Source organism: Nycticebus coucang, chromosome 6, assembly GCF_027406575.1.
Source record: "Nycticebus coucang isolate mNycCou1 chromosome 6, mNycCou1.pri, whole genome shotgun sequence".
Lineage (NCBI taxonomy): Eukaryota > Metazoa > Chordata > Mammalia > Primates > Lorisidae > Nycticebus > Nycticebus coucang.
Window position 1 is genome coordinate 44,682,450 of NC_069785.1, and position 27,201 is coordinate 44,709,650.

General features: G+C 42.4%; 1 protein-coding gene and 2 pseudogenes across 9 annotated transcripts in view; 2 read left to right on the top strand and 1 right to left on the bottom strand.

The window, feature by feature from the left end:
• The window catches only part of STARD9 (StAR related lipid transfer domain containing 9), a 133,049-nt gene that overhangs the window by 60,251 nt on the left and 45,597 nt on the right, over positions 1-27,201 (top strand). For 6 of the 8 annotated variants that reach the window (XR_008380599.1, XM_053593654.1, XM_053593652.1 and 3 more), the window contains exons 4-9: positions 14,781-14,897; positions 16,088-16,120; positions 16,210-16,271; positions 18,509-18,624; positions 25,430-25,499; positions 26,925-26,997. Coding sequence is in view for 7 of the 8 variants with exons in the window: in XM_053593654.1 (XP_053449629.1) it covers positions 14,781-14,897; positions 16,088-16,120; positions 16,210-16,271; positions 18,509-18,624; positions 25,430-25,499; positions 26,925-26,997 (471 nt within the window). In the remaining variant the exon portion in view is untranslated. Of the gene's footprint in view, positions 1-14,780; positions 14,898-16,087; positions 16,121-16,209; positions 16,272-18,007; positions 18,625-25,429; positions 25,500-26,924; positions 26,998-27,201 lie in introns of those variants that run through there. The other 2 variants (XM_053593650.1, XM_053593651.1) reach the window with 2 other exon arrangements.
• LOC128587476 (ADP-ribosylation factor-like protein 6-interacting protein 1) lies at positions 8,390-9,059 on the bottom strand (annotated as a pseudogene). Its single transcript, XR_008380601.1, has one exon. The product of XR_008380601.1 is annotated as an ADP-ribosylation factor-like protein 6-interacting protein 1 (transcript).
• On the top strand, positions 18,635-21,054 carry LOC128587477 (sorting nexin-2-like; annotated as a pseudogene).

Consider the following 27,201-nt stretch of genomic DNA (forward strand, 5'->3'; position numbering starts at 1 on the left):
AAAGTTTGATCTCTTCTGACCCTATATGGATACCCTTGATCGCCTTTTCTTCCCTAATTGCAGTGGCTAAAACTTCCATTACAATGTTAAAAAGCAATGGAGACAATGGGCAGCCTTGTCTGGTTCCTGATCTGAGTGGAAATCATTCCAATTTAACTCCATTCAATATGATATTGGCTGTGGGTTTGCTGTAGATGGCCTCTATCAGTTTAAGAAATGTCCCTTCTATACCGATTTTCTGAAGTGTTCTGATCATGAAGGGATGCTGGATATTATCAAAAGCTTTTTCTGCATCGATTGAGAAAATCATATGGTCTTTGTTTTTTAATTTGTTTATGTGCTGGATTACATTTATAGATTTACATATATTGAACCAGCCTTGAGATCCTGGGATAAAACCGACTTGGTCATGATATATAATTTATTTGATGTGTTGCTGGATTCTGTTTGTTAGGATCTTGTTGAATATTTTTGCATCTATATTCATTAGTGATATCGGTCTATAATTTTCTTTTCTTGTTGGGTCTTTTCCTGGTTTGGGGATCAGGGTGATGTTTGCTTCATAGAACGTGTTGGGTAGTCTTCCTTCTTTTTCTACCTTTTGGAACAGGTTGAATAATATAGGTACTAATTCCTCTTTAAAGGTTTGGTAGAATTCAGACGTGAAACCATCTGGTCCCGGGCTTTTCTTTTTAGGGAGGTTTTGTACGGTTGATGCTATTTCTGAACTTGATATGGGCCTGTTCAACATTTCCACTTGATTCTGGCTAAGTCTTGGAAGGTGACGTGCTTCCAAGTATTGGTCAATTTCTTTCAGATTTTCATATTTCTGAGAATAAAGTTTCTTGTAATATTCATTAAGGATTTTTTTGATTTCTGAGGAGTCTGTTATTTCATCTTTGTCGTTTCTGATTGATGAGATTGGAGATTTTACTCTTTTTTTCCTGATTAGGTTGGCCAAAGGTTTATCTATTTTATTGAGCTTTTCGAAAAAACAGCTTTTTGATTTATTGATCTGTTATATTATTCTTTTGTTTTCAATTTCATTTAATTCTGCTCTAATTTTGGTTATTTCTTTTCTTCTACTGGGTTTGGGGTTGGAATGTTCTTCCTTTTCCAGTTGCTTGAGATGTCCCATTAAGTTGTTAACTTCCTCTCTTTCCGTTCTCTTGAGGAAGGCTTGTAGTGCTATAAATTTCACTCTTAGAACTGCCTTTGCGGTGTCCCAGAGGTTCCGATAGTTCGTGTCTTCATTGTTGTTTTGTTCCAAAAAATTGGCGATTTCTTTCTTAATCTCATCTCTGACCCAGCTATCATTCAGCATAAGGTTATTTAACTTCCATGTTTTTGTATGAGTATGCAGATTCCTGTTGTTACTCAGCTCAAGTTTTATTCCATGGTTGTCCGAGAAGATGCATGGAATAATTTCTATTCCTTTAAATTTACTAAGGTTAGACTTGTGACCTAAGATGTTAAATTTACTAAGGTTAGACTTGTGACCTAAGATGTGATCGATTTTTGGAGTAAGTTCCATGGGCTGATGAGAAGTATGTGTATTCAGTTTTGTTGGGATGAAATGTTCTGTAGATGTCTGCTAAATCCAAATGTTGGATGGTTAGGTTTAAATCTAAGATTTCTTTGCTCAGCTTCTTGTTGGAGGATGGATCCAACACTGCCAAAAGGAGTGTTGAAATCTCCGACGATTATGGAGCTGGAGGAAATCAAGTTGCTCTTGTCTGTTAGAGTTTCTCTTATAAATTGAGGTGCATTCTGGTGGGGTGCATAGATATTAATAATTGAGATCTCATCATATTGAGTATTACCCTTAACAAATATGAAGTGACCATTCTTGTCCTTCCTTACTTTTGTCGGTTTAAAGCCTATTGTATCTGCAAATAAAATTGCAACACCTGCTTTTTTCTGATTACCATTTGCCTGAAATTTGGACGACCATCCTTTCACCCTGAGTCTGTATTTGTCTTTTAAGTTAAGATGTGACTCTTGTATGCAACAAATATCTGGCCTGAGTTTTTGTATCCAATCAGCTAACCTATGCCTCTTTAGAGGACAGTTTAAGCCATTCACATTAATGGAGAATATTGATAAGTCTGGTGAAGTTTTGGGTATTGAGTTTTTCAAAAGTCCAGTGGGCATTTTTAATCCTTTCACCAGTGTGGAAATTGGAGTTTGATCTGAAGTTTCTGAGTGAGTTTACTTTTGTGGTATAGGATTGGGTTGGTCATTAAGGAGGATAGGTCTGAGAATATCCTGAAGAGCTGGTTTTGTTATGGCTAATTTCTTCAACATATGAATGTCATTAAGTATTTAATTTCTCCATCATAAATGAAACTCAGTTTAGCTGGATACAAGATCCGGAGTTGAAAGTTATTTTGCTTTAGGAGATTAAAAGTCGGTGACCACCCTCTTCTGGCTTGAAAAGTTTCAGCAGAGAGATCTGCAGTCATTCTAATATTCTTCCCTTTGAAGGTAATGGTTTTCTTTCTCCTGGCACCTTTGAAGATTTTCTCCTTCATATTAACTTTAGTGAAGTTAATTATGATATGCCTGGGGGATGTCTTATTGGGGTTGAGTCATGCTGGGGTTCTGAAGCTGTCTGCTATCTGAATTTCAGAATCTCTAGGCATGTCTGGAAAATTCTCTTTCATAATTTCATGCAGAAGGGCCTCTGTGCCCAGCGAGGCCACTTCATCTGTTTCTGGAACCCCTATGATTCGGATATTCACCTTCTTCGAATTATCCCAGAGCTCTCGGAGAGAATGATCTGTTTTTGCTCTCCATTTCTCTTCCTCTTTGAGAGTTTGGGAGCGTTCAAAGGCTTTATCTTCGATGTCAGAAATCCTTTCTTCTGCTTGCTCCATTCTGTTGCTGAGGGATTCTACTGTATTTTTCATATCTTTGAGGGCTACAAATTCTTGCTTCAGTGTGTCTAAGTCTTTGGTGGTTTTGTCTTTAAATTCGTTAAATTCTTGAGACAACTTTTGAATTTCTCCTCGAATTCCTAATTCCACTTTGTTAATCTTGTCTGCAATCCAAATTCTGAATTCGATTTCTGACATCTCAGCCAGTTGTTTATGAATGGGATCGTCAATTGCATCTGCCATATCTTTCCTTGGGGGGGGTTGATCTATTCTGGTTATTCATGTTACCAGAGTTTTTCCGCTGATTCCTCCCCATGGTTGTACTCCCTCTGATTTTTTCCCCTGGGGCTTTGTCGAGGGCCTGTACAGTGTTGTGGCCTGAGAAACTGGGGCCCTGTCTGGTGTGGTGGGGCTAAGTGGTTCTGTTTTGTTTTCAGCTGGTTTCTGTTCCACCCTAGTGAAACAGATACTTTGGATTGAAGTCTCAGCTGTGGAGAAATATCAGCAATTAAGTCACCCCGCCCCCCACCAGCAAACAATTGGAGAAGAAAAATCAAACCTTCCTACCACCGTGCACCCAGGGCACCACCTGATTTGTCCTCAGGTGTTTGGTTCAGTTCAAAAAGGTCCAACTCAATTGTCTCAGTCTGCACCTGTCTCGGGTGAGAGAGTTTAAGAGGTCTCTGGGAACTGGATCACAGGGGTCTGGTGTGGCTTGCTCCAGTGCTGTGTGGAGTCAGGAGAAGCCACCCAGCCAATAAATCAGTCTGGGAAGGTTGCTGCCTCCTTCCCCACCTTGCACCACTTCACATCCAGTCACTGATAGCCCTGCAGTTGGCTGACCCAGTTGCCTGTAGTGAATCGGTACTCCAGGAGTTTGTACCTGCCTGAATCACAAGGAAGTCTGCCAGGCCACTGCGCTCTGCCTCTCTCCAGCAGGAGGAGGTGAGGCGTGACAACCTCGGGCACTTGATGAAGGTTGAGGGGTTTTCACTCAGGTCCAGTCTCGCCCCTGATTAATGTTACTGACAGAACAGAGCAACTCTGTGGTTCCCTTGTGGAAGAGAAGCTGAATTGAGCTCCAAATCAGCTTGTCTTTGCTCCTGTATTGTCTATAGGCTGACGATCCCCTGAGGGCCAGGTGCGTCTTAAGTTTAGTAAAGCAGACCTCTGGGTCAGCCCCACCCTGGGATTTTCCCTGGTTTGCAAGTTGGAGTTGCCTCAGGCAAACTCAGAGTCTCTGGTTGCCCAGGGAGACGGGGTGTGGCTTCAGAATATTCGGTAGTGAGCCGTATTGCTAGCAAAAGAGGGCTGCTGCTTTATGGCTCAGGCAACGGCCACTCCGGTGTAGCTCACCTCCAGCCAACCGTCCTCTCTCCGCTCCCGTACCCCAGAGTCTGCACTGACAGGCTGCAGCCCAGCACTGTCTACACCCCTCGAATAATCGCCCAAGAGTCCGGACCCCTGGGGGACAGGCCTCCAGACCTTGGAGCGACAGCAGAGGGGAGTGCGGGGAGCGCTGGGAGCCTGGGGTTGCGGGCAGAGAACACACAGAGCTTCACACAGTTTTATGCCTGGCCGTATTGTAACCAAAAGACGGCTGTCACACTGTGCCTCAGGGAACTGCCACTCCGGTGCAGTCCCGTCTCCGCTGACCGACCGGGACTGGCCTCCAGACCCCAGTGTGAGCGAAGGGGAGCACTGGGAGCTCAAAATTCCAGGTAGAGACTATATACAGTTTATACAGTTTTATGCCTGGCAGGAGGACGCCGTGGCACCCTAGTAGGGGAGGTAGGTCCAGTTTTTAGGGGGTCTCTCCCGTGGAGTGTAGTGGGAGGACCTTTGAACTCTGACCGGTTATTTGTGGGGCTCTCTGAGCCGTTCTCATGGGGGAGGGGACTCCCGTCCGCTTGGTGATGGATTTTGTACCTTTTGTTTGTGTACTTGTGGTCGCAGCTCGCCTCAGTGGGGTTGACGTGCGTTCTACAACCTTCTCTCTTAGTGCAGCTCAAATCCACCAGGTTACTTGCTGAATTTTTGTCCTTTAACTCTCCTTCTGGACGGGAGCCTCTGTGGAAAGTTGGCTTCAGTCAGCCATCTTGTCTCCTCCCTCCCATAATGCTAGCACTTTTCTAAGAATGAGTTTTTTGGGGTTTTTTTTTGTGATTTTTTTTTTTGCACTTTTGGCCAGGGCCGGGCTTGAACCCACCACCCCAGGTATATGGGGCTGGCTCCCTACTCCTTGAGCCATAGGCACCACCCTAAGGATGAGTTTGTGAACTTTTGACTGTTCTTGTATGTGATAAAAAGCAAACTGCAGATTGATGTGTATTTTATGCATTTATTTCAGTAAGAAACAAAAACAAAGACCACATATATCCTTGTATGTGTGGAGAGGGGTGTGGAAAGATACACATTAGGGTACATTTTGAGTACTTCAATGAGTAGGATTGGGGTGAACTTTTTTTTGTACATTATTGTATTTTTTTTTACTTGGTGCAAGAAGTGAGCATTCTTTTTAATTTGAAAAACAAGAAAGAAAACATATGGCCATCTCTAATAAGACTTCAAATTCTGATCTCTTGATAATAGCATAAAATAATGCATAAAAGTTGGGGATGAGATTGTAATTCTCTTCATGTATAATTGAAAAGGTTAGAAGAACAAAAATACCAAAAATGATTTTTTAAAAATATCAGTAGGATCAGATTTTATTACTTTTGGCCAAAGGCCATTACAAAATATTAGTGAAATTACTATTCAGAAATACTGAAAAGGAGACATAGTAAAGTTTCTTCTGGTGTAAAATAAAACAACAGGAAGTAAGGAAAGAACAATTGGAAATTTTGGGGTAATAGATTTAGTGTTCCACAGATAAGATTTGCCTTTCCTGGGTCAGGCACAGTGGCTCATGCTGAGACCAGTGGATCGCTTGAGCTCGGGAGTTTGAGACCAGCCAGAGCAAGAGAGAGACCCTGTCTCTACTAAAAATAGAAAACCTGGTAGTCCCAGCTACTTGGGAGGCTGAGGCAAGAGGATTTCTTGAGCCCAAGAATTTGAGGTTGCTTGAACTATGATGATGCCATGGCACTCTACCCAGGCTGACAGAGTGAGAGTCTTTCTTAAAAATAAATAAACAAACAAAAATATGATGAAAGATAATAAAACCCAATCCTTAGCATGGCCCTGACACTTTAGTCTCATCTCCCAACACACCTGATTTTCTAAATTCCCCCTGGAAGGCCATGCATTTTAATTACTCACAGCTTTACCCGTATTGTTCGTGCTGCCTAGAAAATCATCTGCATCGTTAAAATCCAGCTCAGGCTCCAGACCTAGTACAGATGTCCCCCATTTCGCGAAGTCTTCCCTGGTACTTCAGCTAGAACATAGAGCTAGAGAATTCTTCCTCCTTTATGTTCTGTTTAATATCTTCTCTTCTTCTGTATCAACTCTTCACCCATTTCCACCTTACTGTGTGCCCCAAGGGTTGGCTTGCTGAACTAATCAGTGGCTCACTTGCCCTCTGCCTTGAGCTGAGGGTTGAACAAAGGAGAGCTCCAGGTGATCAGAAAGGGTTCCTCCTGTGGGATTGTTTTGGTCTGGCCTCCCTGATTTAAAGTCATGTCTGCCTTACACTGGCTTTCTCTTCCTAACTCTCTCTTTCCAGGTTTTGGTGAATCCTTCCATCCCTTGTCCCTTTGGGCTCAGGGTTGGTGGATTTCCACTGTTATTGGTTCCAGATTGCTGCGTTATCCTTTGCAGTTTCCTAGTCCCTCCCTTTGTAAGTGGTCTTTTTACTTAACTGATCTTGAATTATTCTAACTTGAGTATACTATCTGTTCTTGCTCAAACCCTGGTTGATACAGTGCCACAGCCTGTTTCTTGAACCTACAGAATGTGTTTCATTTTCTCTTTGTAGTTGTTAATTTTTTTTTTTTTAATTCCAGGTATTGTTATTTTCCCCTTTTACACAAACCAAAGTAGAAGAAATAATATAGGCTTAAAACTGCCAAAGTAGAAGAATTAGTAGAACATGTATACACAAAAAATACGCATAGGAAGATGGGCTTGTTTACATTGAGGAAACAAATGTAAAGTTAAGTAGTTTTCACATGAAACATTAAAAAAAAACCAAACATATGCTACAGTGGGTACTACCATTTACAGCGGTATTGAAAGGGGAGATAACATGTAATAGCGACAGATATACCACAAGGGACAGATTTTATAGCATCAGTGCAACACATTCACAAAACTATATTACAGCTAATCGGTTTAAGACTTGTTCCCAAATATGTCACATTTTTTGGCCCTCAGAAGTTCTTTCCTACAGATTTCAACTACTCTAAATTTCTAGCTACTGAGAAGGAAAGGGTGATTATAAGCTTTCCAAGGAGTTACAAAATCTAAGTAGACCAGAGGCCAACTATCATTACCTCAAGTCTGCTCTTACCAACACCCCTTGCATTTTTCAGAGAAATATCTAGGACAAAAGTCAGACACCAGTGTAGTCACTATCTCCTACGCCAAACCTATGGGGACTGAAATAGCCAGGTAATTACAATAAAATGAGAATTTTGAGGATTACCTTTAAAGGCGTATTCTGGTTTCAAAAATTAATCAGATAAGATTATTTCCTACTGAAATGAATCTTAACTGAACATGGAAGTCTTCTGGCCTTTACTGGAGGATGGTCTTGGAGTAAAGGTCATAGATAAGAGTCTTAACCTACTGTATATTATGCTAAATTTAAAGTATGCTAAAAATCCTTTCAAAGTCTGCTATTAAAAAGCCTTCACAGATTTACTAACTTTAAGTCTTAGTGCAGGGGGACAAGAGCTTTAAGCATGTCAGAGCTCCTCATTTGGGAGAAAAGACCAATGTTTCCTACAAATTGCTAAGTTTGGCACAAGGCAGAGACCTACACATGCTAGGTCATGGGATTATTAATAGGGAATAAGAATCATGGGGATTCTTCTCTCACAGCAAAGAAACAGGATGAGGAATGAATCGTAATTGGTCTCTTCATCAGAAGTGGTAAACCTGTTCTCTATAGTCCTGAAGTCAGTTTTTCAAGCAGACTGTGAAAGCAGACAGTAGAACCAGCTTCCTGTAGCCACTACCCTGTATCTAACTAAAGCAAAGATCGGCTCCAACGATTATCCACGGTCACTTTAACCACACTAAAGTCCACCACCATATTATTTTAAATGAAGTTGTCTAAAATAAGAATTCAATTAACGCTGGGTGAGAAAAATCAAAATAACTCATACTTGCTAATGAGTTGTCCATACAAGCCCAACGGATGAGAATGTACCCAACTACACTGGACAAGAAGACACTAGCACCAAGCCATGCACGGTGAGTCTGAATTTCTATTATCTACGGGCAGAGTGAGGGAGAGGCAAAGAGCTACTTCTGTAACATTTTAGTTTCCAGATAGTATAATAGAAACCGTTCCCAAGGACAATGTACATCCCATTATCACACAGAATAAAGCAGATGGACTATTCGTTTCTCTTTTCTTTTTGTTTGAGAAGTTTGTTTATCTCCATTTTGGCCATTCCAATGTACTTGGAGATGATTCCATGCTGGTTAAGTCCAGGAAGCAACAGTAAGAAAGTTACTGTCAGGTAGTGAGTATCAGAAACGGGTTACATACTTGTCGTCCCACCCAAGCAACAGCAGCAAGAGCAATGATCATGGTCATGAAGTACATTTTAGGCATTTCTTCCTTTAGCGTGAAGAGGCGTTTCCACCAGCCCACAGCTCTGCATTGAGTTTTTACTAGATTGCTGCAAATCTCATGGAATCTTTCCTGCTGTTTAGTATTCCATTTATTGGAGCCAAAAATTCTAGGCGCTAGAATGGGAACAAGGTAATCAGCCAAGCACAAAAACATAATAAAACAGGAAACACCGGACAGAACAGACGACTCTAGATAGTAGATAATCAGAAACACCAAGGAAACCACAGCCATGACGGCAGGTGGAAACCAGGCTCTTTCCCACTGGAGGACTTTATCCGTCATCAGCCTCACTTCTCCCGATCCTTGCAGCTGCTCTTCCAGACTTGCAGTCTCTGCAGCCAGCAAGTTGGTGCTACGATTCTCTCCCTCCGCCATCGTGCCTGAGCTGCTGTCTCAGCAAGCATAAGCCAACCTCCAATTCTACCTGCTTGTCGAGAACGCACGGCGATCCCAGCCTGTAATTGTCAATTTGTCTCAAAAGGATTGTAAAATAAATGCCTTATGCTTGATCCACAATTCCATGTATTGTTTTCTCTTAGCTCCCTTCATTTCAGGCTTATGATAAACTTTGAGGTTTCCTCATCATCCCTGTTTTACTGCTGAGGAGAAAGGAAACGTAACATGTGACTTTCATTGGGTCACACAGCTAGTAAGTGACAGCATGAGGCTTATGTGAAGCCAGGTTTGAACATGGTTGGAACAGTTGGCTACCAGTGATTGGGTGAGACTTGGCTACTTGTTATGAGACCAGGTTACAGTCTATTTTTTATATATCCAGTTAGGTTACCTCACTGGCTATGTATGGAGAAACCTTTAGACTGAAGTTTCAAAACGTAAAGCGGCAGCATTAGGCAAACTTAATTTAACAATTGTGATGCCCATCTTTTTCCCATTAGTGGGAAGTAGTATTTATATAAGCCGAGTTACAGGTATTACATGTGATCATGTCTGTTCCCAAGTCCTCTCAGTGGAGTTAGACAAAGCTAGGGAATATATACAAATATTTGCATATACATGTGTATATTTACACATATGCGTATAGTTACATTATTTCTATTTATTTATTTGTTTACTTATTTTGAGACAGAGTCTCACCCTGTTCAGGCTAGAGTGCTGTGATGTCAGCCTAGCTCACAGCAACTTCAAATTCCTGGGTGCAAGCAATCTTGCCTCAGCCTCCCTGGTAGCTGGGACTACAGGCGCCTGCCACAGCATCCAGCTAATTATTTTTTAGTAGAGGTAGAGCTCACTCAAGAGATTCTCCCATCTCAGCCTCCTAGAGTGCTAGGATTACAGATGTGAGCCACTGTGCCCTGCCCGAACTATTTCTTTAAATTATAGACAATTTTTTAGAGCAGTTTTAGGTTCATAGTAGAATTGCATGGCAAATACAGAGTTCTCATATCCCCCCACCTCCACATGTAGAGCCCTTCCATCAATACCCTGCACCAAAGGGTGTGTGTATTTGTTACAATCTGTGAACATACATTAACAAATCATTATCATCCAAAGTCCATAGTTTACCTTAGGGTTCACTCTTGGTGTACAATCTGTGGGTTTTGACAAATGTATATTGCTGTGTAACCACTGTTATAATGTACAGAATAGTTTCGCTGCCCAAAAAATCCTCTGTGCACTGCCTAGTCATCCCTTCCTCCCCATAACTCCTGGCAACCACTGATCTTTCTATTGTCTCTATAGTTTTGAATTTTCCAGAGTGCTGTATAGTTGGGATAATACAATACATTGCTTTTTTCACTTGGTAATATGCAAGATTCCTCCATGGTTTTTCATGCCTTGATAGGTTGTTTCATTTTAGTGCTGAACAATATTCCATTGTTTGGTTGTACTGCAAACTATTTATTCACTGAATGAAGGACATCTTAGTTGCTTCAGAGTTTTGGCAATTATGAATAAAGCTGCTATAAACATCCATTTGCAGGGTTTTGTGTGAACATAAGTTTTTTAATTCTTTTGAGTAGATACCAGGGAGTCGGATTGCAGCATCATATGGTAGTATGTTTAGTTTTATGAGAAACTGTCTCCAAAGTGACCATAGCATCTTGCATTCCCACCAGCAATGAATGAAAGTCCCTCTTGCTCCACATCCTCCCCAGCATTTGGTGCTGCCAGTGTATTGGATTTTTGTTATTCTTGTAGGCGTGTAGTGGCATCACATTGTTTTAATTTGCAGTTCCTCAATGATATATGATGTTGAGCATCTTTTCATGTACTTATTTGCTATCTATGTATCTTCTTTGGGAGATTTCTGTTCACATCATTTGGCCAGTTTTAATTAGGTTGTTCATTTTCTCATTGTTGAGTTTTAAAAGCTCTTTGTATATTTTGGATAATAGTCTTTTATCATGTATGTCTTGTACAAATATTCTCTCACAGAACCAATTCTGATTCCTAGATTTAGTTACCTAACAATATCGGGTGTTGTTAGGACTTTTGGTTTGGCTTCAGGTTTTAGGAGTCCTCACATGGAAGCTTCCACTGGTCTATCACCTATTATCTCGCTGATACTTAAGAAGATTGGAAGTGCTACGTTACATACCATATACCATTGCTTTCATCTGCTTGTCCTCCAGAAAAAAAGTCAGACTGCCCATCTCTTCCTCTGAACTCAACCTTCTAGCTTCAGATTGCCTTTTGGTGCCTTGGCCCTCACACTGTTCCTGGTGTTCACAGTGAATTGTTTCCATTTGCTTGATTATATTATCACAGTAGGAGTAGGACATGGTGTCATCTGCCCCTGTGGTGCTCTATCTAAGGCTGCAGTTTTCTCAGGAACTTATAGTGAACTAAACCCCATGGTTCTTAAAGGACACTAGCTGCGTCTTAACATTTTCCACCAATCCCAAGTTTGGAGACTAGTGGTTGCGTGTTGCTGTCTTTACTGTTGAGAAAATAATACCTTCAAAGATATTTTCATAAAACCTCCAGGGAATTATTCAAAGTTGAAAAGAGACATGAACAAAGTAATATTTTTGTTTTTCTCATAATCCACTGAGCTCACTCTGCTCAGCTGAGCTGTGGGAGGAAATAACATTTCAAGCTGGCTGTGCCCTTTGCTCTGTCTGCATCTCTGTTCCCATTTCCTGCTGGGGCACTAGAAAGAGAGGTGGAGTTTTGTGAAAATGTCATAGATGGCAGCTAACTAGTAAATGTCATAGATGGCAGCTAGTAAATGTCATAGATGGCAGCTAACTCAGGTGGTCTAATGAAGAGAAACATACCCCTCCATCTTCAGTCTCCGGGAATTTTATCTGGACAGACTTCGGGAGGCAGAGAACCCTGCCCAGGCTTTACCTTTGCTAATACAGAGTTGATGAGCAGAGAGTGCTGGGAGGGAGGTTGGGAAGGAGTGGGAACTGTCTTACCATTTCTTTTTTTTTTTTTTTTTTTCGTAGAGACAGTGTCACTTTATTGCCCTCGGTAGAGTGCCGTGGCCTCACATAGCTCACAGCAACCTCCAACTCCTGGGCTTAGGCGATTCTCCTGCCTCAACCTCCTGAGTAGCTGGGACCACAGGCATCCACCACAACGCCCGGCTATTTTTCTTTTGTTGTTGTTGTTGTTGTTGCAGTTTGGCCGGGGCTGGGTTTGAACCCGCCACCCTTGGGCATATGGGGCCAGCGCCCTGCTCACTGAGCCACAGGTGCCGCCCGAGGAGTGGGAACTGTCTAAGGCCCAAGTCTTTCCCTGCTCCCGGGGTTCTTTTGGCTCTGTGTCTGAATATTGGGAGTATTGAAAACAAAACACAAAACAGTTCACTGGCCAGGAAGCATAACTGCAGCTGCTAAAACATAGGGCAAGTAGTGGAGACTGGAGTTAGCAACGCCTGTCTGTCTGTGTTGTCCCTGATGACACGTATTACTTCTTCACTTTATCTTTGTAACCAACCTGGGATATACATTCAAAGATATACATTGGATATACATGCAAAATATACATTCCATAAGTAAGGAAACAGAGGCTCACAAAGTTTAAGAAACTTGCGCAAGATCACGTAGCTTTGAAGTGTAAGAACCACACTACTACTTGGAATCATACCAGATATTCACAGAATTGAAGGGAAAGTTAAAAAGTGGGCAGGAAGGCATGAGAAGCAGGGAACCCAGGTGAAGCCACGTCACTGAATAGTCTGATTTGGGCACCACACTCAGCACTTCTCCCACTGAGTGCTAAGCCGGCAGTGCTATTGGACTCTTAATGGCGCCACTGAGAATTTAGCAACTATTGTTTTGTTTCTGTGTCTTTCTTTCAAAATCAAGTGAGAACATCTTGGCGGGCCTCATTCCTGTGCTAGTGTTCTAGCTGGCAGGATGTGGGGATGAGTATCTGGTCTCTTTAGTAGAGGATTGGGCCCCTGGTTCCCACCAGGACTGACACAATCAAAGATTCCTCTCACATAGGAAGGGTGTTTGGAAGCTGGGCAGCAACAACGCAAATGGCACAGTCCACAGATGCACGTGGGACATTATGCTGAACATTGGTTGACCTGGGAAGCTGCTTTCCCCATAAGATTAGCTGTTTTTCTTGAGACCTGGGTCTAATAGAGTTCAGATAGTTAACAAAGTGTAGGAGTTTTCACATGAGAACCTCTGGCTGTTTTTGATTCACTAAAACTACCTACCACAGAGGCAAATGGCCAACAATGGTCAATTTAAGGAAAGAGTGTCTGGAAAATTGACCCACAGGGAAAATCCCTACTTAACATTGGGCTTAATGGATTCTCGGTGTAGATATTAGGATGCTGAATTTATATGTTTCTGGGCAATATTTCACTGTAGCTTTACCCTGTAAACCAGGCATCCTCAAACTGCAGCCTGCGGGCCACATGAAGCCGTGTGAATTGTATTTGTTCCCGTTTTGTTTTTTACTTCAAAATAAGATGTGTGCAGTGTGCATAGGAATTTGTTCATATATATATATATATATATATTTTTTTTTTTTTTTTTTTTCAGTTTTGGCCGGGGCTGGGTTTGAACCTGCCACCTCTGGCATATGGGGCCGGCACCCTACTCCTTTGAGCCACAGGCACCACCATTCGTATATATATTTTTTAAAACTATAGTCTGGCCCTCCAACGGTCTGAGGGACAGTGAATTGGCCCCCTGCTTAAAAAGTCTGAGGATGCCTGCTATAAACCATATTAAACATTTTCTTATTGTGAGAAGGAAAAAGAATTATTTTGCTTGCATGTCTTTGCCCTAACCCTTTTGGTAGACTCTTTGCCCTAAGACTAGGGATGATATAGTTGTTTTCTTTTTAAGTGTGGAGTATTATTCTCAGCATATAGAGTAGCCATACTTTTAAAAATATTTAAATGGGCTGGGCATAGTGGCTAATGCCTGTAATCTTAGCACTCTGGGAGGCTGAGGAGGATGGATTGTTTGAGCTCACAGGTTTGAGACCAGCCTGAAGAAGAGTGAGATCCCTGTCACTAAAAATAGCTGGGTGTTGTGGTGGGCACCTGTAGTCCCAGCTACTTGGGAGGCTGAGGCAAGAGAATCACTTGAGCCCAAGAGTTTGAGGTTGCTATGAGCTATGATGCCACAGCACTCTACCGAGTGCGACAAAGTGAGACTCTTATCTCAAAAAAAAAAAAAAAAATTGTTTTTAAATGACTGGCTGGCTAAATGAATTTTCCTTAGCCATGTTTTTTTTAAAGCTGCATGGAATTTTGTGAAATGGTAGAGAATTTATAGTTAGATATGTTTGAAATATTTTATAATTTATTTTTTATTTTATTTTATTTGAGACAGTCTTACTGTGTCATCCTGGGTAGAATGCTGTGGTGTCATAGCTCACAACAACCTCAAACTCTTGGGCTCAAGTGATCCTATTCCCTCAGCCTCCTGAGTAACTGGGACTACATAGTCTGCCATGACACCTGGCTAGTTTTTTCTGTTTGTTTTTTTTTCCCTTTTATTTTTAGTTTTTTCTGTTTGTAGTAGATATGGGGATCTCGATTTTGTTCAGACTGATCTTGAACTCGTGAGCTCAGGCTATCCACCTACCTCGACTCCCGGAGTGCTAGGATTACAGGTGTGAACCAATGCACCTGGCCTTTTAATTTTTTTTAGATTGCTCTGGGAAGAAGAACCAGGGTAACATTCTCTCTGCTCTTGTTGTTACAGGTGTTCCAGGATTTGGGAATGGAAGTACTATCTGGAGCTGCCAAGGGCTATAATATATGCCTTTTTGCCTATGGGCAGACAGGCTCTGGGAAGACATATACCATGCTGGGGACCCCAGTGAGTGTTATTTAAAATTGTAGTGAGATTATCTTCCTAATGCTACAGCACTCCTGAGTCTTAGATTGTCCTTGCCACTGTGAGATGAATGTGATTGAATGTGATTGTAGTTAATCAACTTTATACAAGATTTAACAAGCCCTCTTTGGGATTGGGAATAAGTTTTTCAACATTTAATTGAAAGATAAACTTTGAATAATTAACCCATCATCATCAAAACCTGGAAAGCCTTAAAATTATATAAGCTTCCTTTGATGAAGCAGACCTCAGTTTTACTGAATTTCTCTCATTATTTCCAAGTTCATCACTTGAAGCTTTTTAACACCACCTTGTGGACAAGACCTAGACTGATCTTAAGTGCTAACTGGGGCTGTGCAGAGATGAGGTTCTCATGGCCCAGCTCCAAGCCTGCATGCGTTGGATCTGTGCACTGGAGGGAAGGAGGAGTACCAGTTCCTGGGCTGGGGACTTTCAAAAGTATACAGGATTTATCACTTTATTACAGAAAATTAAGAGCGTAGAATTCCTCAAGAATACCTCTGTTTGAGGTTTAGAAGTATCCTGTTGGGGTGGATGGCAAATGACACTAGCTGAGAACATTCTCTAGGACAGTGCTCCTTCTGAATGATTATCCCTGCTGCCCCGGGCCCAGCTCATTGCTTATCGTTTGTGTTTAGTGCGCTTTCACCGTATTTGAAATTTAAAGAAGAAATTGCCCCCTAAGCCACAGATAGAAAACCCTTAGTTTGAGTACAAGTTAGCACGGATGGAGAAAGAAGCCCCTTCTCTCTAAATGTGTATTTTTGAATACCCATTTTCTCTAGTCTACCTGTGTGTAGGGATAGGAGATGTAGGAGTCTAGGAGGAGCCACATCGATAAAGTGGGTTTATCCAAGAGTGACAAAAGCTTCATTGCATAAAAGCAGGTATCTGGGTTTGCTAACTCCTTTTCTTTTCCATCTTATGGTGATAATAGGCCTCTCATCTGGTGCGTTTACTCCCCCCCCCCCATGGGTGTGTCTTGAGAGCACTGTCCTATGAGTATTCCGTATATTTCATGGAATCCACCTGAGGCGAAGAGGCAACAAGGAGCCCCTGTGTCCATCCCCCAGGCTGAGGATGGTTCCCAGGTGTTGGGTGGGGCTGAGCATCACCTCCAGTAAATGATAATGCTTTCTTTTGTTCTCCAGGCTTCTATTGGGTTGACACCGCGAATATGTGAGGTATAAACACTCTTTTGACTGGATCTTTTCAAAGTAGGTTTCATTTGTACACTCTTTACAATGAAACCTCAACCCTCTGATTTGTGCAGGGTCTCTTTGTCAGGGAGAAAGACTATGCCTCGCTGCCTTCCTCCCGCAGTATAAAAGTAAGGTAAGAACCTATCAAGATATGTGACCTACAGTGTTTCTACTTCCACTCCAAATTCTAGCATGTTCAGCTGGCTTCTCTTTGCTTCCAGAGTCACCAGCGGGATGGAGAAAAGCCACAGGAGAACCATCTTGCAGTACAGGGAGATAAGAAACATACTTGGGTCCTTGACTGCAGAAAATTTAATTCCCTACCCTTAGACTTAACAAGCACTTCTGTCCTGTGGCCCAGCTCACTTTGGCTGTCTACTTTCCCTTTTCTTTAGCTTTTGGGACTCTCTTCTAAGCTCCTACTAGATTATTCCCCAAGGCAGTAGTTCTCAAATCTCAGTTCCCAGGCTACTGCTGGCTATTCAGAGATAAAGTTTTAACAATGTATAGTGAAAATATTAGTGTAATTTTATCCATTTCCCTTTATTCTCTGTCTTCCCAATACCCTTTTTAAAAAATTGAGGCTGGGCATAGTCCCTCACACCTGAAATCCCAGCATTCTGAGAGACTGAGGCAGGAGGATTGCTTGAGCTCAGGGGTTTGAGACCAGCCTGAGCAAGAGTGAGACCCTATCCCTACAAAAAAAAAAAAAAGAAAGAAAGAAAGAAAAGAAAAGAAATTAGCTGGGCATTGCAGTGAGCTCCTACAGCCCCAGCCATTTGGGAGGCTAAAGCAGGAGGATTACTTGAACCCAAGAATCTGAGGTTACTGGAAGTTAGGCTGATGCCCCAGCACTCTAGCCTGGGTAATGGAGTGAGACTCTGTCTCAATAAATACATAAATAAATAAATTAATTAAACCAAAAACTTGCCCTCTAATTCACCTACCATGAAATGTACTTTACATCAAATTTTAAAGTATACAGTGCAGGGATTTTTACAATATTTACAAGGTTGTGCAACCACAACCACTCTCTAGTTCAGAATACTTTCATCACCCCCCCCGACCTGCTTTTTAAAAAAAAAGAATTAAATGATTGTTAATGTTATTTTCACTTTTTTATGTTTGCAAAATAATTTTCAAACTTCTATGTAGTTATGCACATTTGTGTGTATAAGTATATACGTATTTATTAAATGTCTTATTGTCCATAAACTCTGGGAATCACTATTTTGAGAGATAACCAGAGTTTCTATGTCCACATATGACAAGGTTCAGGAAAACATCATGAGACAAGTGTGAATATGGTTCATCTTTGTACTGGAACATTTTTTTCTGACCACTGACTAAACTGGCAGGCATCTATGTTCTGGTGAGGAAGATCTTTCCTCCTTCCTCCTTTCTCTCTCTCCTCTCCTCCACCCTTCCTTCTTTTCTTCCTTTCTTTCTCCACCTGGAGGCATCAGATGGAGTGGTAAGGAAGACCTTTTTGTGAGAAGTCTATCTTCTTGTTTAATAGAATAAATAAATAAAATGTGTACTGGTTTTAATAAAGAATTATAACTATTTTTAAAGAAATGTGTCAGTAGGGAGGCGCCTGTGGCTCAGTCGGTAAGGCGCCAGCCCCATATACCGAGGGTGGCGGGTTCAAACCCGGCCCCGGCTGAACTGCAACCAAAAAATAGCCGGGCGTTGTGGCGGGCACCTGTATTCCCAGCTGCTCGGGAGGCTGAGGCAAGAGAATCGCGTAAGCCCAGGAGTTGGAGGTTGCTGTGAGCTGTGTGATGCCACGGCACTCTACCAAGGGCCATAAAGTGAGACTCTGTCTCTACAAAAAAAAAAATAAAAAAAAAAAATGTGTCAGTAGACATCTATGAGAAAAAGCATATTGTATACAGAATCCCAGTGTATAAAATATACAAAATGATAATTATCCTGCGTGAGCAGGGGTGGAGACTAGAACCCTTCTTACGTAGATTCTCTCATAGCAGTGTTTGAGGTACCTTCATAGAACAAATGATGTCAAGGCTCATGTTTGAAAATTACTTAAGAAACAAGCTCTGTAGACTGCTGTGGAGGCCTGACCAAGGCCCAATCTGATGACAGGATATCTTAAAAAGCACGCTGAAACAGCCCCTCAAGGGCTAAACTTGACTCAGCACTGACATTATAAACCCAAAACTGTGAAATAATCACTGCTTAACACTCTAGAGTGGAGAGGGATGCAGGGGAGAACTGGGGCTTAATCAAAGCCTCAGAGTGTCCAAGGTAGAGCTAGAACAGGGACTTAAGACCTTCTGATTCTTGGCCTAATGTTTTTCCTACTTTTTTCAAAATCTAATTATGTTGCCTTTTTCTACTTGTCTCTAGTTTCCTGGAAATCTATAACGAACGGGTGCGGGATCTATTGAAGCAATCAGTTCCTAAAAAGTCCTATAGTACCCTGCGGGTCAGGGAGCATCCAGAGATGGGGCCATATGTACAAGGTGAGCTACTGTGGTCCTAGAGACCTGAGACCAAACTGAAGACTGGGAAGCTCTCCTGGTGTTCACTCAGCATAGGGTAATAAGGATTTACTATGCGCCAGCTACTATTCTAGACGCCAATCCATAGAAAGATGTGATCTTGCTCACACAGGTAAGCTCATAACCTAGTGAATCTAGTGGGCATGAGTCAGAAAACAAACCCTTAATTACAAATTGTTGTAAAGGGTATAAAAAAATAAGTAGATGTGGCAGTCGTTAAGGCGAACAAAGATGGCGGCCGAGACGGAACCTCCTCCACTTGGGGATGCGAAGCCCACTGACTTTGAGGAGCTGGAGGACGGAGAGGACCTGTTCGCTAGCACTGTCTCCACCCTAGAGTCAAGTCCATCGTCTCCAGAGCCAGCTAGTTTTCCTGCAGAAGATAATAGTACAAACTCCAATGGCCCCAAACCTGCAGAAGTTGTGCTAGATGATGACAGAGAAGATCTTTTTGCAGACTGTAAAGTCCCTGAGAGAAGAAGCCACAGAAGAAGTTTCCTTGGACAGCCCAGAAAGGGAACCTATCCTCTACTCAGAACCTTCTCCTGCAATCACACCTGTCACCCCTACTGCACTTATTGCTCCTAGAATTGAATCGAAGAGTATGTCTGCTCCTGTGATCTTTGATAGATCCAGGGAAGAGATTGAAGAAGAAGCAAATGGAGATATATTTGATATAGAAATTGGTGTATCTGACCCAGAGAAAGTTGGTGATGGCATGAATGCTTATATGGCATATAGAGTAACAACAGACTTCTCTTTCCATGTTCAGTAAGAGTGAATTTTCAGTGAAAAGAGGATTCAATGACTTTCGTGGTTTGCATAGCAAATTAGCAAGCAAGCATTTACATGTCGGGTATATTGTGCCACCAGCTCCAGAAAATAGTATAGTAGGCATGACCAAGATCAAAGTGGGTAAAGAAGATTCATAATCCACTGAGTTTGTAGAAAAACGGAGAGCAGCTCTTGAAAGGTATCTTCAAAGAACAGTAAAACATCCAACGTTACTGCAGGATCCTGATTTAAGGCAGTTCTTGGGAAGTTCAGAGCTGCCTAGAGCAGTTAACACACAAGCTCTGAGCGGAGCAGAAATATTGAGGATGGTGAACAAGGCTACCGATGCCGTCAACAAAATGACAATCAAGATGAATGAATCGGATGCATGGTTTGAAGAAAATCAGCAGCAGTTTGAGAATCTGGATCAGCAACTTAGGAAACTTCATGCCAGTATTGAAGCCTTGGTCTGTCATAGAAAAGAACTTTCAGCCAACACAGCTGCCTTTGCTAAAAGTGCTGCCATGTTAGGTAATTCTGAGGATCATACTGCTTTATCTAGAGCTTTATCTCAACTTGCAGAAGTTGAGGAGAAGATAGACCAGTTACATCAAGAACAAGCTTTTGCTGACTTTTATATGTTTTCAGAACTAACGTGCAGGGGTCCTCAAACTTTTAAAAAAGGGAGCCAGTTCACTGTCCCTCAGACCGTTGGAGGACCGGACTATAGTTAAAAAAAAAAAAACTATGAACAAATTCCTATGCACACTGCACATATCTTATTTTGAAGTAAAAAAACAAAACGGGAACAAATACAATCACACTGCTGCATGTGGCCCGTGGGCCGCAGTTTGAGGACCCCTGAGCGACTACATTCGTCTTATTGGTGCAGGGAAAGGTGTGTTTGACCATCGAATGAAGTGCTGGCAGAAATGGGAAGATGCTCAAATTACTTTGCTCAAAAAACGTGAAACCGAGGCAAAAATGATGGTTGCTAACCAGATAAAATACAACAAGCTAAAAATGAAATAAGAGAGTGGGAGGTGAAAGTACAACAAGGAGAAAGAGATTTGGAACAGATCTCTAAAACAATTTGAAAAGAAGTGGGAAGATTTGAGAAAGAACGAGTGAAGGATTTTAAAACTGTTACCATCAAGTACTTAGAATCAGGGCGGCGCCTGTGGCTCAGTGAGTAGAGCGCCAGCCCCATATGCCAAGGGTGGCGGGTTCAAACCCGGCCCCGGCCAAACTGCAACAAAAAGAAAAAATAGCCGGGCGTTGTGGTGGGCGCCTGTAGTCCCAGCTACTCGGGAGGCTGAGGCAAGAGAATTGCGTAAGCCCAAGAGTTAGAGGTTGCTGTGAGCCGTGAGATGCCACGGCACTCTACCGAGGGCGGTACGGTGAGACTCTGTCTCTACAAAAAAAAAAAAAAAAAAAAAAAGTACTTAGAATCATTAGTACAAACACAACAACAGCTGATAAAATACTGGGAAGCATTCCTACCAGAAGCCAAAGCCATTGCCTAGCAATAAGATTATTCCTCTTAAGAAGACCTTGGATGTTTGTTCCAATTATGCTGACTTCCACAGTGAAATCCTTTAAAAACCATCTAAATAAACCACTATATATTTTTAAAAAAATAAGTAGGTGCAGTGATAGAAAAGAACATTGGGGGCGGCACCTGTGGCTCAGTCGGTAGAGCACCGGCCCCATATGCCGAGGGTGACGGGTTCAAACCTGACCCTGGCCAAACTGCAACCGAAAAATAGCCGGGTGTTGTGGCGGGCGCCTGTAGTCCCAGCTACTCGGGAGGCTGAGGCAAGAGAATCGCTTAAGCCCAGGAGTTGGAGGTTGCTGTGAGCTGTGTGAGGCCACGGCACTCTACTGAGGGCCATAAAGTGAGACTCTGTCTCTACAAAAAAAAAAAAAAAAAAGAACATTGGTAGGCATAAATGTCCCACCTCTCTGGGGTGGTCAGGAACGCCGCCTCTGTGGAGGTAACTTTTCAGCTGAGACCTGAATGGCGTGCAGGAGCCAGTCACGTGCAGAGTGGTGTAGCTAGGAGGGGGCATGAACTAGAGCCCCAGGAGTGGCTGAAGCACACCATGGTAAGTGAGGGGGAACGCGGTGTGGAGTGAGCTTGGGTCCATGGACACCAGATTTGGCAGGACCTCAGCTGGTTCCCAGGCCAGCCAGTGTCCTTTCCAGGGTCCTTTTTCTTCGATTGGTGGTGATAGTCAGAAGGGTGGGAGAGATGGGGAGATGGCAGACATGGACCTGATATGCTTCCTCATCAAGCACCCATGTTGGGTGTTTGTACCTTCAGCCTCAGTTGGGTTCTTTTGTGGATGAAGTCTTCAAGCTTTCAGGCCACTTGTAAGAAGTGACAGAGCCAAGTGCAGTGGTGCATGCCTATAGTCCCAGCTGGGAGGCTGAGGTAGGAAGATCACTTTAGCCTTTATGGCTTGGCCTTGAACATAGGGAGACACTGTTTTGTAAAGAAACAAAAAAAAAGTAACATATAAATTGTATGTTCCTGTTCCTAGAGCGTTTCCCTAATTTGAATCCTGACAAGGAGAGGGACATGAAGGATCAAGAACTGGTCTTTTGGCGGCGCCTGTGGCTCAGTGAGCAGGGCGCCGGCCCCATATGCCGAGGGTGGCGGGTTCAAACCCAGCCCCGGCCAAACTGCAACAAAAAAATAGCCGGGCGTTGTGGCGGGCGCCTGTAGTCCCAGCTACTTGGGAGGCTGAGGCAAGAGAATCACGTAAGCCCAAGAGTTAGAGGTTGCTGTGAGCCGTGTGACGCCACGGCACTCTACCGAGGGCGGTACAGTGAGACTCTGTCTCTACAAAAAAAAAAAAAAAAAAAAAAGAACTGGTCTTTTCTCTTATCAGGGTGTGGCCAGTGAATGACACAGTAGGTCTGACAGTCACTCAGTCTGCTACACATGTCTTTCCCCAAATATTCCACCCTGGAAACAACAACAAAAATACCATTTACTTTGCTAGGAGCCAGTTTGAGTCTCCTCCGTAAAACTGCCAGGCACACCATGGCTCGTACCTCTAATCCAGCAACAGGGGAAGGTGAGGTGGGAGGATTACTTCTGAGGCCGGGAGTTTGAGACCAGGCTGGGCAATGTAATGAGATCCTGCTTCTTTAAAAAAATGATCAGCCAAGTGTGGTGGCATGTGTTTCTAGTCTCAGTTACTTGGGAGGCTAAAGCAGAGGGATTGCTTGGGCTAGGAGTTTGAGGCCACAGTGCACTCCAGCCTGGCAACAGAGCAAGACCACATCTCAAAAACAAACAAACAAACAAACTCCACAAAAACTCAGAAAACTTTTGTAGGTAAATATTTCTGTGTAGAGTAGCACTATCAAGGCAGACCATGAGTTGATGCAACGGTATCAGACTTCTCATCTTAAAATGTGTGTGTGCACCTAGTAACCAGAGGACATGACTTAGAAGATGAAATGAAGTCTGGGAAAAGTTAAGGGATATTCCCAAAGTCCCAATTAGTTGGGACGGATTTAGAACTGGGACCTTCCCTAGGACTGGAAGGAATGTGGAGAGGAATGGGATAGAATTTTGTACATTGAGAGCCTGGAAGGAGACCTGGGATCATAAATTCTTTGATTGGCATAGTACCTGCAAGCCAGGGAATATGTGAACTCACCTGAGCCACACAGCTCAGGTCACGTGTCCAAGGTCAGTGACAGGGCCAGGACTGAAATCTCAGTGTTCATGGTGCAAAGGTCAGGGCTCCTTTGGATACCTTTATGGAGTGACCTCTTGAGAGGAGAGAGGATGTTTGGTAGGAAATCCTGAATTCTAATTCAAGAATAGAATAGAATAAAAGAGAATAGAATTCTCTTAGGTCTTGGCTTACAAATTTCTTAAAGTCAGTCTAGACTTTCTCAACCATTAGAAATATAGGTGGATATTTCTCTCATTTCTTAGCAAAGGAGCCATGGGTCTATATAGTATAGAACCAGCCTTGGAAGCTGGGACCCTGAGTGGTCGTGGACTATGTCATTTACAGCACTACCCTTTGGATGACATTTTAGCACATTTTTTATTTTTTAAAATGTTTGCTTTCTTTATAGATATATTACTGCATATCTGTCTGTATTTTGTGACTACGACTTGAAAGTGGAAAGTAGTTTTTGCCTTGAAACCAACTATACAAGAATTTATTGAATACCTACTAAATGCTTATACTATTCAGGGAGCCATTTACTATGAAAATGTAAGGTCCTTGAAGAACTTGCAGTTCATCTGGGCACAGTGGCTCACACCTGTAATCCTAGCACTGGTGAGGCTGAGGTGGGTGGATTGCCTGAGCTCAGGAGTTTGAGACCAGCCTGAATCAGAGCAAGACCTCGTCTCTAAAAATTAGCTGGGAGTTGTCATGGGTGCCTGTAATCCCAGCTACTTGGGAGGCTGAGGCAAGAGGATCGCTTGAGTCCAAGAGGTTGAGGTTGCTGTGAGCTGTGACACCGCGGCACTCTACCAAGGGTGACCAAGTGAGACTCTATCTCAAAAAAAAAAGAAAAGAAAAAAAGAACTTGCAGTTCCATCTGGGATGCTGGGGTGGGTGGATTGCTTGAGCTCAGGAGTTTCAGACCAGCCTGAGCAAGTGCGAGACCCTGCCTCTACTGAAAATACAGAAACTAGCCAGGTGTAGTGGTGTACACCTGTAGTCCCAGCTACTCGGGAGGCTAAGGCAAGAGAATTACTTGAGCCCAGAGTTTAAGGTTGCTGTGACCTATGACACCATGACCCTCCATCTAGGGTAACAGAGTGAGACTGTCACTAACTGTCAGTGACTAAATCTAAGTCTCACTTCTTCTATGGAGGCTGCCCTGACCACTCCAGATCACTGTGGCATTTATTACCTCTCCTACTCCTGTGGCACTTGGCCATATTGTCTTGTACAGTGCAATTTCATATGGTTGTACATTGTGGGAGGGCAGGGATGTGTGTACTATACATTTTGTATGCCAAACTCAGTCTGCCACCTTGTGGGGAAAATGGTACCTTCCTAACTCAGGAATTTTTGAGGGCCCAGTGAGGTTACAATATGAGAATGAGAATGTTTTAACCTACGGAGCAAAATCGTAAAGAATTATTGTTGTTAACATAGTTAATATATGGATACTTAACATATGGATTCTAGACCATAACCTCCATGTGAGCAGAGATGTAGGTTCTGAGAGTCTATAACAATGTCTTGCTACCAGTTAATGTTTCTTTGTTTTATTTTATTTTTTTATTTTTTTCGAGACAGAGTCTCACTTTGTCACGCTTGGTAGAGTACCATGGCATCACAGCTCACACCAACCTCAAACTCTTGGGCTCAAGCGATTCTCTTGCCTCAGCCTCCCAAGTAACTGGGACTACAGGTGCCCACCACAGTGCCCAGCATATTTTTAGAGACAGGTTCTTGCTTTTGCTTTGGCTGGCCTTGAATGCCTAAACTCAACCAATCCACCTGCCTCGACCTCCCAAGAGTGCTAGGATTACAGGCGCGAACCACCGTGCCTGGCCTGGTAAATGTTTCTTGATTTAATTTATTATCTGAATGAATTGAGCCAAATTCCCTTGTTCCTATCAGATGATATGAAATAGACATGATGAAGTTAAAGACCTGTAGGAAAGGGCGGCGCTTGTGGCTCAGTCGGTAAGGCGCCAGCCCCATATACCCAGGGTGGCGGGTTCAAACCCGGCCCCGGCCGAACTGCAACAAAAAAATAGGCGGGTGTTGTGGCGGGCGTCTGTAGTCCCAGCTACTCGGGAGGCTGAGGCAAAAGAATCACTTAAGCCCAGGAGTTGGAGGTTGCTGTGAGCTGTTTGATGCCATGGCACTCTACCGAGGGCCATAAAGTGAGACTCTGTCTCTACAAAAAAAAAAAAAAAAGACCTGTAGGAAAAGGTTAAATTTTGTCAAAAATTGCGTTTAATTTTTTTTCCTCCTCTCAAATCTGATAGGTTTATCTCAACATGTAGTTACCAACTATAAGCAAGTAATCCAACTCTTGGAGGAGGGAATTGCAAACAGGTAACAGGTTTGTTCCTATCATCATTTTATCCTCACTCTTCTTCCTCTCCAGGGAGTGTTTGATGACACTTAGCATTCTCTGTCCACAGAGGTATTCACAACCAGGACCCCCTTCCCAGAACAGTAATATGCCAAGGATAAAGGGCAGTGATAAGATTTAGTGCTCTTCTCACTAGTAACGAGAAGTTTGTTCTGGATATAGTAATATTAGGCAGTAACCCCAGAGAATTACTCTATACTTTGTTTTATAATATGCACATATACAGCTTCTGGTATTTTCATCAAAGAAAAGATTCTTGCTTGCATTGTCCTCTCCGCAGCCTTGAGAGACATAAGGATGAATATAGTGTGAAATGTTTCATAAAACCGTTTTCCCTCTAGTTTTGCATACTAATAAAGTAACCCTCAAAGACTGTTTAAATCTTCTATGAATAACTAAGTGCTGGGGACTCTCCCAAAAGCTATTGTAAATTGCGATAACATTCCATTCTGTTAGTTACACCTCTAATAGGTATAGTTATAGAATAGGTATAACTAGTTATACCTAGTTAGAAATATCAAGAATGTTACCAGGGTCTTTTTTTTAAAAAGGCTTTTTTTCTAAGTAAAAGAAAGTGTTTAGAGCCTTGTATTTTACCCTGTTAATATCAGGCCAAAGTTAACTGAACATAAAGAAAATATTTATATTTAACATTCTCCTCCTGGGTGTTCATGGAACTTTCCTGGAGCACTTGCTTTTGGTCTTCAGGATATCCTGAGATCCTTGATCTTGAAGTGTCAGGCTTTACTTTTTACTCTTTATTCTTGAATCACTAGACTAGCATCTAGATATTGACTGTTTTTTTCTATTCTCCAGCCCCGCTGAAAACAGAAGTCAGTGAATAGGCTTAAGCTGAAGCACAGCTGACTTAGATTTAAATAAAAGGCAGGCTCTTCTGACACTACGGGTTGACCCTGGAATGGATTTCTAAGGGAGATTCTGAATTCCATCTGGCTTAGCATGACATTGACATAATTGAGGATCTCATTTTTAAGACCTTTCTGACAATATAAGATCAATGTTCTGTGTTTAAGCAAAACGTAACCTTCTTTGTCTTTGTAACCATCTTATCTATATGGGTCTGTCTTGGGGCTATTATTCCAGGTTGATGATACTCAGTATTTCCCTTTCACTCTGATTTTTGCTTCTATTGCTTTAAAAATGTGTTCCAGTGTGGTTGAGTTTAAAGCTATGTTCCTTTTTATTCTCAGGCACCAGCACCCACCGTGCTGCTTCTGCCCTCTTTGGACTACTCTCCTAAGTGTACTGGAATATATGTGCATGTTTTGTGATGCTCTTCTCTAACCTCAGCACTAAAGTTTCTTGTGTAGGATCCACCATGGGTAAACAATCCTTGTCTTAGCTGTTTTCCCTTATATACACAGAATCACAGCAGCCACCCATGTTCACGAGGCCAGCAGCAGATCTCATGCCATCTTCACCATCCACTACACGCAGGTTAGTTATCCCTTGTATTTGGTGAGATTTCTTCTTTCCTTATCTCCTTGACGGCTTTCTTGTCCTCCTTCATATTTTTTTTCCTTTCCTCTTACTCTTATTGGCAGGTCCTCTGAAATAACCTAATATTATTATAAAGAGGGCTTACTTACACATAATCTGTTAAGTTAGTAAGGGTAGAGGCATTTCATAAAGACTAATCAA